Genomic DNA, 13,784 nt, shown 5'->3' with positions numbered 1-13,784 from the left:
AATACAAAAATTAGTCAGGCCTGTAATCCCAGCTACTCTGGAGGCTGAGGCACGAGAATCACTTGAACCCGGGAGGTGGAGGCTGCAGTGAGCTAAGATCGCTCCACTACACTTCAGCATGGTAGACAGAGCAAGACTCTGTCTCAAAAAAATGTAAAATAATAATAATAAATAAGGTATATGGAATGTTTGAGAATCTGACATCTTTGAAAATGTGCCAGATTTGAAGTGATTTTAGATGTGATTGAGTAAGCAGTGAAAATATGAGTGTTTTCAAACAATATTACAATGTCTGGAAGAATGAGGAATCTACCGTATTTATAAGTTTAATTTTTAATTTGCAAGAATTATTCAAGTACTTAGGAAAGTGTTTGCTAAGGTCTTCAGGTTTGCTTTATGAGGCATTTAAAGTGATTAAAAGAAAGATTAGATATATTTATTTACAAATACAATCTTAAATGTTTAAGAAGATGTAATTAAGTTACAAACTGAATGGATTAATGGGAATTTAGTCTGTCCAGCTTGAGTTTATCAAGCATCATTTAAAGCAAACATCCATAAATGATTTGTTCTTATTTCATACTCTACTTGCTAGATTTATATATAGAATAACAAGACATTTACGGTAAAATAAAATCATACAATGAAAAAATATAGTGTTCAACTTGAATAAATCAATACTAATTAAAAACTAATATCCATTTAAAACTAATATAAATTACAACGAGAACACATGAACACAGAGAGGAGAACATTACACACTGGGGCCTGTCGGGGGGTGGGGGGCAAGGGGAGGGAGAGTATTAGTACAAATACCGAATGCATGCGGGGCTTAAAATCTATATGGCGGGTTGATAGGTGCAGCAAACCACCATGGCACATGTATACCTATGTAACAAACCTGCACGTTCTGCACATGGATCCCAGAACTTAAAGTAAAATTTTTTTTAAAACTAGTATCAATTTTAGTCCTATCAATAATGCAAACCCTGAATCTAATCATGAGGAGACATCAAATAAATGTAAAACAAGAGGCATTCAACAACAACAACAAAAAAAAACCTGGTCTATGCTCTTCAAAAATCTCACTATATGAAAGAAAAGAAAGAAACGTCCCAAACTAAAGACACCAAAGGGACATGACAACACAATAAACTGCATGATCTTGGATTTTATTTTGCTAAAAGATGGCATTATTGTTTCATTTAGTGAAATCTGAACGAGGTCTGTAGATTAGATAATATGACAGTATTGATGTTAATTTCCCAGTTTCGAAAGTTATATGGTATTTATGCAAGGGAATGCCTTCGTTTTTAGGAAATACACAGTGCATTATTTAGGGGCAACGAGACATCTTATCTGCACTTACCTCAATGGTCTCAGGAGAAAAAAACTAGCATATAAAGAAAAAGGATAAAACAAATGTATCAAAATGTGACCATTTGGAGAATCTGGAAAAAAATATACAAGAATTTTTCATGATATTCTTGAAACTTTTCTGTTGGTCTAGTATTACATCAAAATAAAAGTTGAAAGAATGAAAAACTAATATTTAAAGTAAAAGTGTTGTTGCTGTTTTCTTAACGCCACCCTTGAACATCAAAAATCACCCATGACAGAGAAACACAAAAAAAGATGGTTAAAAGCTGAAAAAGTAAATCTAAGAGACTAGAACAAGATTGAATAAAATGAATAAAAGTCAGAAAATCTCAGAGTGTGTTATCTGAAGTATGTTAATCTTCCCTCTACCTTGAACCCAAAATTGATGATATCCCTTTGGATGAAGCTCTGATACAAAGCATGTGAGATGTTCACAGCAAATACATGTCCCAAGGTTCTACCCGTAGGGTGCCTGAGGTCCAGGATTAATCTGCCGCTCCACCTCCCACACCTTCAGCAGAACTCCTATTCTAGAAAATCTTCCTCTTGACATAATACCATATACTTCTAGGTAGAAGACAGGCCCTGCCCCCGGTATCCAAACATCAACTCCAGCCTGGCCAGGATTAAAGGGTTTTGAATCACTCTCTGTAAAAGGACAAAAGACCTCATTCAGTGGTGAAACTTGTAGGAACAATAATTCTCTTAGCACTCTCCTTGGTAATATAACCCACCATTCCTAAGCATTCACTCTTGGTGGTATTCCTAATACACAGACATCTGACTTAAAACATGCCAGCCTTTCTCAGAGACCATGACAAGATAGACCAACCAAATAGCCTAGAAATATTTATGACTTCACCCTGGGTTGCACCAGGCCTGTCTACTGGCACGGCCTGAGTCACCTATGTACTGCAGCCACGCAGACTCCAGCTTGGCTTCCTCTGACAGCACCACGGGACACCACTCCAGAAGTTCCAGATCGCCTTACCACTCAGTCCATGGCCCAACTACCCATTCAGGGTGTATAAGAGAATACTCGGGCAAAACAAGCGAGCACAGGAGTCAACAGCCACCTGTGAAACAGACTAAAGCAGACAAGTTTTCCAACAGCGTCAGTTCTGAAAAATCAAAATGCGCATCTAAGGGAAATTGTGGGATCCTCTTCTGTATTTAAAATCATGGGGAAATGATTTACTTTTAATATTTCAAATACTCCATACCTGAAAACAGGAGATAGACTATATCAGGGGCCTCCAACCCCCAGGGTGGCAGACAGTGTGGCGAGCATTACTGCTACTGCCTTCTGCCAGATCAGCGGTGGCATTAGAGTCTCACAGGAGCATGGCCCCTGCTATGAACTGCACATGCAAGGGATCCCAGTTGTGCTCCTTATGAGAATCTAACCAACGCCTGATGATCTAAGGTGAGACAGTTTCATCCTGAAACCATCCTCCTGCTCTCATCCTGAAACCATCCTCCTGCCCCAGAGCCCCAACATCTGTGGAAACCACAAAACCTGTCCCTGGTGCCAAAAAGGTTGGGGATGGCTGGACTGTATAACCTTGGGGTAGTTATACAGTGGTGAATTTGAGACTTAAGTGTGTGGGGGGGGTATGTGTGTGTGATTAAAGTATAGAAATACATAACAATTATTCTTTTATTAATTCAACAAGGGTCAACGAAGCACATGTTATATGCATAATGTGAATGTGGAAAAAAAGGGGTTTTCATAAACATGTTCAAAGGGAGGTTAAAATTCAAATGTGAGGCCAGGCACAGTGGCTCACACCTGTAATCCCAGCTCTTTAGGAGGCTGAGGCGGGCGGATCACTTGAAGTCAGGGATTCGAGATCAGCCTGGCCAACATGGTGAAACCCTGTCTCTCCTAAAAACACAAAAATTAGCTGGGCGTGGTGGTGGGTGCCTGTAATCCCAGCTACTTGGGAGGCTGAGACAGGAGAATCGCTTGAACCCAGGAGGTGGAGGTTGCGGTGAGCTGAGATAGCACCATTGCACTCCAGCTGGGTGAAAAGAGCAAAACTCCATCTCAAAAAAAAAAAAAAATTCAAACGGGAAAAGAGCTTTATCAACTACTTAGCACAACAATTCAATGCAATAAGTACAACCAGTTTCATTTTCCAGGTAAGAATCCTAAGGTAAGAGGAAGGAGAACATAGACAAATGTCATAAAGATATAAAATGGCCCAATCGGAAGTCCTAAAACAGCTGAAGAGGACCCCAAATTCTAGTCTTCGATCTGGAATAACTGAGTGCCTTGGCAAACCACCCCACTTCCCCAGATCTTAGATTCCCTACGTGTTCAGTAAGTGACTTGACCCAGAGAGCTCTGAAGATTGCTTCCAGCCTTTACAAACAAATAAATACATCTAGACTTTCTATTCTAGGACTTAGCCCCATCAAAAAACATCACAAGCCAGATCAGGATAAGAAAAGAAAAAAAAAATCTTAAAATAAGACCATTCCAGAAAAACTTTATATCAAGTTTACTCTTTTACACGGGAAAGGAGAATGGTAATTATTCAATCACAAAAAAAGAAGTGATGATTATTCAAATAAGATACCACTGAAAACTCCAACAAGGAGAGGATTTTTGTTTCAAGTCTCTTGTGATTATTGAGAATAGTCATGTTCTCTGGTCTCTGTAATGTGAGTTTGTGTCCTTGGAGGGCAGAAAGGTGGCACCACCAAGGGGCTATCACTCTCCTCCTCCTTTGTCTTTGTAGCCAACTCCTCAGGAACAAAGACACAGTCATGGCCCTCAGGCCCTCAGGCCCTCAGTTACCTTCACTTTTTCCCAGGATTAGGTAACACCTGCCGATGGGGCTGGATGGCTGCTGGTACTAGAAGAAACCTGTGCTGGGCACCATTCCGCTTCCTTAACCCAGTGGCTTCCCTGGTACTGCATTCAATCATCCAAATTGCCCTGCAAGGTAACCCACCCTCCCTGGCCAGTTGAGCCTCCCAAATAACCGTCTCTTGCTCAAATAAAACTAGATTGGGGCCGCGCACTGTGGCTCACGCTTGTAATCCCAGCACTTGGGGAGGCTGAGGCGGGTAGATCACCCGCGAAACCGGCCACACCAACTTGGCAAAACCTCATCTGGACTAAAAATACAAAAATAAGCCAGGTGTGGTGGCATGTGCCTGTAATCCCAGCTACTTGGGAGGCTGAGACAGGAGAATCACTTGAACCCGGGGAGTTGGAGGTTACAATGAGCCGAGATCATGCCACTGTACTCCAGCCTGGGAGACAGAGTGAGACCCTGTCTCAAAAGAAAAAAGAAAAGAAAAAAAGGCAGATTGGAATAGGAAGAGCCAGGTTCCAACCTAGGCCCCATCATATATGGCCAAGTGACTGTAACTAGCTCTTCACTTCATATGTCTCTCATCTCCTCTGTAAAATAGTGGTTAACATGGGCTCTCTCCTCTCAATGAAAAAGTACATAAAATGAAATGAAAAAGTATTAAACATGTTCAAGTATACAAACAGCCCCTTCTGGCCGGGCGCGATGGCTCAAGCCTGTAATCCCAGCACTTTGGGAGGCCGAGACGGGTGGATCACGAGGTCAGGAGATCGAGACCATCCTGGCTAACACGGTGAAACCCCATCTCTACTAAAAAATACAAAAAAAACTAGCCGGGTACGGTGACGGGTGCCTGTAGTCCCAGCTACTCAGGAGGCTGAGGCAGGAGAATGGCGTGAACCCGGGAGGTGAAGCTTGCAGTGAGCTGAGATCCGGCCACTGCACTCCAGCCTGGGTGACAGAGCAAGACTCCGTCTCAAAAAAAAAAACAGCCCCTTCAAATTTAAAAAAAAAAAAGTCTCTCCAAGCACACAAAAGGGGTGGATAAAAAGGCTACCCACAGAAGAAGTAAAAATGGTAAAAAAAAAAAAAAAAAAAGAAGATGCTTGTGGATAGAACAAGAAACCAAAAATAACACAACCATTAGATATTACTTTTCATCCAGCAAACTGGTAAAATTGGAAAATTAGATTCACAAGATAGGGAAAGATGGGCATTCTCTTACATGTTGTCTGGGACAGTAGGTTGCTATTGCCCTTTGGTGTGTTTGATAGTAGCCAACAAAACATGAAATATATAAGACTTTTGGCTTCGCAAAATCTCTTTCAGTACTCCCCTAGAGAAATATTCTCACATATGCCAAAGTTATATGTATAAACATGTTCATTGCAGCACTATTTGCTTAAATGTCCATAAATTGGGGAATGGTTAAATAAATGATGGAACACCTATATTATAGGATATTAAAATGCCATTTAAAAGGATTAAATAGATCTATTGATTTGTTTTGACATGAACTATATGATGAAACTAGAATAGTGCCTGACACTTAGGAACCACTTGGTAAATATCTGTTGAATAAATGAATATGTATACACCTTTACATAGCACTTTACATAATCTATCTCCTCTCGTTCTTATGCCAACCCTACAATATGAGCCAAGTGGCTGTTATTGTGCGCTCTGTAAGGATGAAGAAATTAAAGTCCAAGGAGGTATGACCTGCCAAACATCTCAAACGTATGGAACCAAAACAGAACCAGATTTACCGGTCAGTACTCTTTGGTGGCTGACGTCCATTCTGCCTGCAACAAGGCTAACCTGCAGATAATCCCTGTAGGGAAATGCCAAGGGTTCCGGCAGCTGGAGAGTGACTCAGTAATTGCTTGCTGATTTGGACTGACTGAATCTTCTTTTACCAGCAAAGCCCTCCATTAGGTGAGGCTCGGCTCTCTGGACCACAGCTCGGGCCCATTGGGCATCTAACAACAGGTCTGAAAGGAGGTCATTCAACAACAGGTCGCCATGGAAACCCTAACCCCCTCCTCGCCCCTGGAACAAAATGGAGTGGGAAGGCAAAGAGGAGCATTTGTTAAGCGCCCGCTATGAGCCAGGCACCATGAATAGGGAAAAATTCATCTGAGTCTTCCTTTACAAATCTCCAAAAGAAAAAGAAACTGCATTGTTACACAAAGTACAGAACAGGCCTGCATCGCTGCTTAATCTAGGTCAGTGATAACTGCCAAGGAAGTTTATTTCATGCAGAGGGTACTCCGTTCACCCCTCTTATAGCTGCACGTGTCAGGCAGTATCATTTACATCACCACGTGGCCCTGTCTTAGCATAGCCATGCAGTATAAACCTGCCTCCAAGATATACTCTACCTGTTCATGTCTGGAATGTACATTTCAGTCACACAAGAAGAAAATGACTGGCTGATTAGTAAAACACAAACCCTCTCTCTCATATAAGCTAGAAGACAGACAGCCAGTATCTTCAGAAATTTCAGGTGCCATGCTTTCCATAGAGTAGATTCTTCTTTCACCTGTAGCCATCCTACTCCTCCTGCATTATCAGAAAATGGTGAAACTGGTGCTGTGTTTGGGCATTGTTACCTTGGAACTTTCATCTTAATTACAGAAGCTCTTAGCAACCGTTGCTTAGTAACAAACACATTTGAAATAGATTTGTTGACTGATTATGAGATGCTGCGAAAAGACTGTAGAGTGAAATTCACTGATGGAAAAGAATTGCAATGGCCTGGTAAAGTAAAAATATTTTTTTAACTACAAAAGTATTCACAAACTTGGGCTATGAGCAGGTCCCAAAGATATTACTGAACTTCTGGAATAGTTTCATACTATTTTATGCTGCTTTATGGCTGGTCTTTTATTTTCAGAATCAATTCAGACACAGTTGTCTGACTGAACAGCTACCGAAGCTCTGGGAGATAGGCCTCAGGGTTTTAGGCAATGCAGGATTCTGCACAGAAAATCAATGCTTTCTTGATTTCCATGGGTCCACAACGTCCTCCCTGCCATAATGCCTCTTCCCACTCAAGATTTCCGAAGTGCCTGAGACTTCTAGTGACTCTTCAAGTCAGAAGCAAAAAGCAAGGGAAGCTTTGCCTCCATCTTTCCAATACTATTTTTTCAGCACCTGTTAATAAAATCTGTGATAAAAAGTAGAAATGGAGATGCATTTAGGACTACATCCACGCACAGCTTCCCCAAAGCAAAACCCCAATCCCACACGCACTCCCCTCACTGAGCCTGGGACCTCCTCCTGCTTCGCGACAAGGTCTCATTGTCCGTTTGCTATTTTCACCTCAGAAACTAGGGACCTTCGCCCAGTTTCTCAGAAGAAGGGGTCCTTATTGGCAGAGAAAGTCCCTCCCCTCCCTTGTATCTTTCTGGAATTCTTCTCTGACCCTGTTTCTCCTCCAGTCTCTTTTTTTGCCTTTTTTTTTCTTTTTTTTTTGGACAAAATTCTCAAGGGAGGAGCCTCCCTCCACTGGCTTTCCCTTCTCACTTCCCACTCAGTCCTCAACCCACTGCAGGCTAACTTTACCTCGTGATTTCCTCTTTCAGTCACCATTGCTGTGGATTCTAGAAAGACTTCAATGAAGAGTAGTGTAAGTTTCCTCAGTCTTCTCTACTCCATAAGTCCTGTCTTCCCGGGGAGTCCTTGATATTTACCACAGTTGAAGCCTATATCCCTGAGTGAGAAGAATCCGCCTCCATGGAAGGAACAAGAGAACATCCACCAAGCAGGCACCTGTCCAGAACATTCTATCTGGTTGCCCAGAGCAACTCAAGCTCCTCACAGTCTGCTTCACCCGTTTACCTTAGCTATCCGGCCCCTTCAGCGTTTGGACTTGAGGCTGCGGGCAGGAATCTTTGTACTGGCCTTCCTGTCGCCAAACAAATTCAATTCACTCACAGTTTCCTTCATGAAACAAATATTTATCAATCACAGATATTTATCACCATGCCAGGCATTGTTTTTAGGCAGTGATGATACAATAATGCCCAGAAAAAATGACAGAACTCTTCTTTATCTCTTGGAGTTCACAGGATAAAGAATTACTCAAATAAATATAAAATGAGTGCTAAGAAGAACTACACAAGGTTAGAAGAGTTTACAGTAGAGAGAACTAGCCAGACCAGAAAAGGCATCCCCGTTGACAGATGAGGCCTAAAGGACAAAAAAGCATCAACAAGACAAAGATGTGTGGTGGGAGAAAGTTCCAGAAAGGGAGTAACACGTGCAAATGTCCCAGCTTCTACTCAAATGATTTATCCAGTATACTCCTGTGATATTATGAAGCATGTACATTAGTTTCCATCCACAGTTCATGGTTCATCACTCCCAGGACCCTTGTTATTTCCTAAGTGACTGAAACAGTAAGTATTTCTTCTGTTAAATTATGTGGACTCTGGTCCTTGGTTCCCAAAGCAGCTTTGGAACAGTATCAGAGTGATGAAGGTGAAAGATAGTCCTGTGTTAGAATGTTGGGGCTCTTTAGGCCTCAGAAAACAGAATCTGTCAGTCTGAGCTTTATCCTGCCCCCCTTTTTTGTTGTTGTTGTGGTGGTTTTGTTTTTGTTTTTGTTTTTTAGACACAGTCTCGCTCTGTCGCCAGGCTGGAGTGCAGTGGAGTGATCTCGGCTCACTGCAACTTCCACCTCCCGGGTTCAAGCGATTGGCCTGCCTCAGCATCCTGAGTAGCTGGGACTACAGGCGTGCACCACCACGTCCAGCTAATTTTTGCATTTGTAGTAGAGACGGGGTTTCACCATGTTGGCCAGGATGGTCTCGATCTCCTGCCCTCAAGTGATCCACCCACCTCGGCCTCCCAAAGTGCTGGGATTACAGATGTGAGCCACCGCGCCCAGCCCCTGCCCTCCTTTTGCCTGCTCCTTTCTCTCCCCAGGACAGGCCATAGAAACTAAGAATATGCTCTCACCTTCCCCTACCTTTCCATAAAGAAATTCTCTGACGTCCATTATCTGATTGTGGGTCACAAGACCCCCGTTTCAGAAGGGGTCCTGCCCCATCCCCAGGAGGAAGGAAGCCTGCACAGAGAGGCCAAGAAGAACCTGAAAGGATGGGTCTGGCTGGCTTTCCCCACTCGTCTGTTAGCATTAGATCAACCCCTCTGCGTCTAATCACATTTCTCCACACGGGTGTCCACACTTCAATCACACCTATCCAGTGAAGTGTCCCAAAAAGGCCCAAGAGAACATGGTAGTGAGAACTTCTACACAGCTGTTCCTGGAGGGGGTGCAGCAGGGGAGGGCATGGAAGCTCTGCACCCCTTCCTCACCCTCTGCACCTCCTCATCGGTATCCTTGGTAATAGTCTTTCTTTTTTTGCTTCTTTTTGAGACAGAGTCTCTCTCTGTCACCTAGGCTGGAGTACAGTGGTGCAATTTCAGCTCACTGCAACCTCTGCCTCCTGGGTTCAAGCGATTCTCTCACCTCAGTCTCCTGAGTAGCTGGGAGTACAGGCGCACGCCACCACACCCAGATAGTTTTTATATTTTTAGTAGATACGGGGTTTCACCATGTTGGCCAGGCTTGTCTCAAACTCCAGACCTCAAGTGGTCCACCTGTCTTGGCTTCCCAAAGTGCTGGGATTAGAGGCATAAGCCCCATAGCACCCGACCTGTAAGTCTTTCTAATAAACCAGTAAATATAAGTAAGGGTCTCCCTGAGTTCTGTGAGACACCCTAGCAAATTAACAGAACCCAAGGAGAGAGTCATGGGAACCCTGATTAATAGCCTGTTGGTCACAAGTGCAAATAAAGTGAATTGGAGCTTGTGACTGGCATTGGAAGTGGGTGATGGGGGCGGTCTTGTGGGACTGAACCCTCAACCTGTGGGATCTGGTGCTATCTCCAGGTAGATAGGGTCAGAAGTGAATTGGAGGACACCCAGCTGGTGTCCACCACAGAACTGATCACTTGCTCTGTATGTGTGGGAAAATCCCTCACACATCTGGTCACAGAACTCTTCTGTGTTGATTGCTGTCGGGTAAAAACAGAGGAAAAACAGTTTGTGTTTTTTCCACTCAGAACTCTTCCCTTAGGGAGGTTCTCTACTAAGTTAAGTTCCTTTTTTAGCATATTATTACTGACTTCTAAACGAAATAAAGGCTCCCATTGCAAAATCAGAGCAACGATTATTTTTGAAAGACCAAGACTGAAGTATGAAATAACGAAGGCCTCACTTTTAAATTATTTACAAAACAAATAAATAAAATATGGACCAAAAATATTTGTCTCTACTTCCACAGCCTCGTTTATGTGCAGCTTGCATCTTTTTTAAACTAAGGATTTATATCGAACTGTTGGAAGCTTTCGCTTCTCATCAACTTTCCAACAAATTCTGCTCAGAACAGCTGCTACCATAAAATTTAATTTGCTACTTCCCAAAAAAGTCACTTCGGTGTAAAATAACTTTGCCTTCCTGCTAATATTTTACAACCAATTAAAGCTGAAATGATGGCTGGGAGTCTACCCAGTGAGGCTCCAACCACGGACTTGCACAACTACAGTATGTGAAGAAAAACATGAAGTCACATGTGCTGAAGAACATACAATATATCTCCAAACATTTGCACTGCCAAGAAAAGAAACTGGTGGGGTTGTTTGGCAAATATAAAAATGAGATGTGAAAACTTCAGAATTATTATCTGTGTAAACCCATTTCCATGTTTCAAAGGTTTAAAAGACAGAATCATTACATGTTCCTAATTAATCTTTATAGTAATCATTCTTTGCACACCTTCTGTACAAAAGTCACACCTGAAGCCAACAGCCTGGCACACCATGTTATGGCATTTATTATGAGCTCACAAAATGAAAACTTTCTTCAGATGTTTTCCTAGGTGTCCAAATTGTACAAGAAAATTAATAGGAAGTGGAATTTCGCCAACTTCTTCAACGCTGGCTGCAGAACAAGGTCCCGTTGTCAAAACTCATTCACACCAAGGTGGTGCTCGATGTTCAAAAGAGGTGACAGGAATGTTTCCTCAGCCAAGCCAAGGAAAATTAATGACCGCTACTCAGAAATATACACACTGTTAGGGCAATTCCCTGACCTCTGATCATCACTGAAGGGCAGAGATGGGAAGGATGAAATGAGGGAGAGCAAAGAAAGGAACTGAAGTCATTTTTGGAGAAATAAACAAGACTCAATTCTCCTGCAGGATTTTTCCAAGTTCCCTCTAAAGCAACCTAGGCTAAAATTATATTCAGGAAACAAAAGATATGTTTTCGCACATACAGCAATGCACACCATGTAATTCACCCTGCTTTAGTCAATGGTCATGACTTTGTCACTGATGATGACAGAAACCTCCTGTGTCATCACTTTCTTCTGACACTCACGTGTAGAAACTTCCAGGGGGTCCAACTCCCTCAAGGACCATAGCCTTGTGATAACTCTTGGTTGATTTTAATGACAAAATGCACTCTTGTTTACACCCAAGGGGATATCGTTACAGTAAATATGTGACTGTCCCTTTAGCGTGAGCACACACACACAAAAGTCCTTTTTTAGCCCATTAGTGCTTTATTTTTACAGCCAGGCAAAGTGAAAAAAAAACTAAAACCCTAAGTCACACATCACGTCACTCCTCTGCTCAATACCCCAGCAACTGCCCTCTTAGTCAGAGCTGCCCGGATTCTGCAGTCCCTGTAATGGTTTACAGGCCTTGTAGGGTCCCCATTGTCCCTCTGTCCCTTCCTCCCTTCCACACAGGCTTCTTGCCTGGATTGCTTTTCCCACACGCCCCAAGTTCACTCCGTGCCCTTGCTATTCCCTTGCCTATACCAGGTTTTACTCCAGTGTGAGAACTAGACTTCCCTGACCAACTTACGCAAAATTGCAAACTCTCCTCCTTCTCCCTGCCCAACCTAGTGAAACTTATCTCTTCCCCTGCTCAATTTTTCTCTATAGAATGCATCCGTTTCTAATATTTTATTGAAGGTTTTGTTTTGGGTTTTATCTGCTTCTTTCCACTAAGAAGCTCCACGAGGACAGGAATTTTCCTCTACTTTGTTCACTGCCGCATTCCAAGTACTTAGGACAGCGCCTGGTTCATAGGAGAGTCTCTTTCAATATTAAGTAAATGAACAAATGAATTCCATCATTACTGAATAATAAATGAAGGAGTGAGTGCATTTCCACTATCCAGAAATGGGACAGAGAAGGCAAGCCTTCCAGGGCCTGCGAGGAATGTAGGCAGAGTCAAGTCTGATCTTACTTCCACTCAACACAGCTCAATCCATCATGGATTCTCTTTCAGGCTCATCCGTCTGGCCACCCCTTGACTTCCAATGATCATTAACGAATCTCATAGATTGAGCCCCAAGGACAGTGACTCCAGTAAAATATTTTAAATCCATTAGTACCAAGAATTCCAAAGGCATCCAATGAGCATCTCCTCACCTCCATTTCCCAATGTTACACAATGCCCCCGGGCTACTCCTCACATCACAGGCTACAAGGACAATAGTATCCAACATTGACAAAAGTCAACATAAATCCACAGGACACTGAGATGGGAGGATCACCTGAGCCCAGGAGTTCAAGGTTACAGTGAGCTATGATTATGCCACTGCACTCCAGCCTAGGAAACACAGCAAGAACTTGTCCAAGAAAAAAGAAAAAGAAAAAAAAATCCAGAGTAACAAAAGCCAAAAAGAAACAGGAAGAGGATAAAATTTCATCCAAACTTCTAACTATTCTGCCCAATTGCACATCAAGTAATATTATACTTGGTTCAAGCACAAATTCCACTCTGAATTTCAGAACCTCAGAACAGTAATTTAACTTTCTATTTAGAGAGAAAAGAAAGACTAATGAGTCAAGCTGTAGTCCAGAAATCCAATGATCACATTATTTTCCTTCTTTATTCTTCTAAAGTGAAGAGTGCCCTTGAAAAAAACAATTGTACATCAGTTTCCTTGTTTGTAGCAACATGAATAATAGAATAACCCCACAGAAAACCAGCACCACCTTATGTACTTACAACCAAAGTCTTGATCTGCTTGGTCTCAACCTCCATCTTCAGATTTGGTGGATTTTATCTGGCTGAGAAACTCCAGTCTCCTAGGCCAAAATTGTCCACCCCACACCATGAGCCTTCTAGCTCACAACTGTGCAATGGCCATGAAAATACGTAATATTTAGGGGTCAGGCACTTTCTATGCATTATCTCATGTAAACCTCTCAACAACTCTTGGCAACAGATGCTATTATTCAATGTTATTTCCCATTTCACAGATAACGAAATTGAGGTTGAAGAGATGAAGTGGTTCCCCATGTGGGTCTAGAGCTCAAAAAGAAATGAGTCTGGCTCTTAATGCCCACGCTACACGGCAAGGTTGCAAAGACTCTTGTATTATAAATTAAAAAATTTTATTAAGATGGAGTTTTGCTGTGTCGTCCAGGCTGGAGTGCAATGGTGAGATCTCAGCTCACTGCAACCTACACCTCCCAGGTTCAAGTGATTCTCCTGCCTCAGCCTCCTCAACTTCCTGAATAGCTGGGATTACAGGCACCCG

At 42.4% G+C, this 13,784-nt stretch overlaps 2 protein-coding genes across 2 annotated transcripts in view; both read right to left on the bottom strand.

Annotated features, from left to right (window-relative positions):
- LOC105527550 (chromosome unknown open reading frame, human C10orf113) overlaps positions 1-6,817 on the bottom strand; it is a 20,994-nt gene extending 14,177 nt beyond the window's left edge. The window contains 2 exon segments of the mRNA XM_011963900.1: positions 6,593-6,693; positions 6,695-6,817. Coding sequence (XP_011819290.1) covers positions 6,593-6,693; positions 6,695-6,763 — 170 coding nt within the window. The 5' untranslated portion in view covers positions 6,764-6,817.
- NEBL (nebulette) overlaps positions 1-13,784 on the bottom strand; it is a 385,533-nt gene that overhangs the window by 351,116 nt on the left and 20,633 nt on the right. The gene's annotated exons all lie outside the window — the stretch shown is intronic.

The sequence above is a fragment of the Colobus angolensis genome, unplaced genomic scaffold (genome assembly GCF_000951035.1).
Source record: "Colobus angolensis palliatus isolate OR3802 unplaced genomic scaffold, Cang.pa_1.0 Scaffold63, whole genome shotgun sequence".
Taxonomy (NCBI): Eukaryota; Metazoa; Chordata; class Mammalia; order Primates; family Cercopithecidae; genus Colobus; species Colobus angolensis.
Note: the sequence above shows the minus strand (reverse complement) of the source record. Positions and strands in the feature narration are given on the sequence as shown.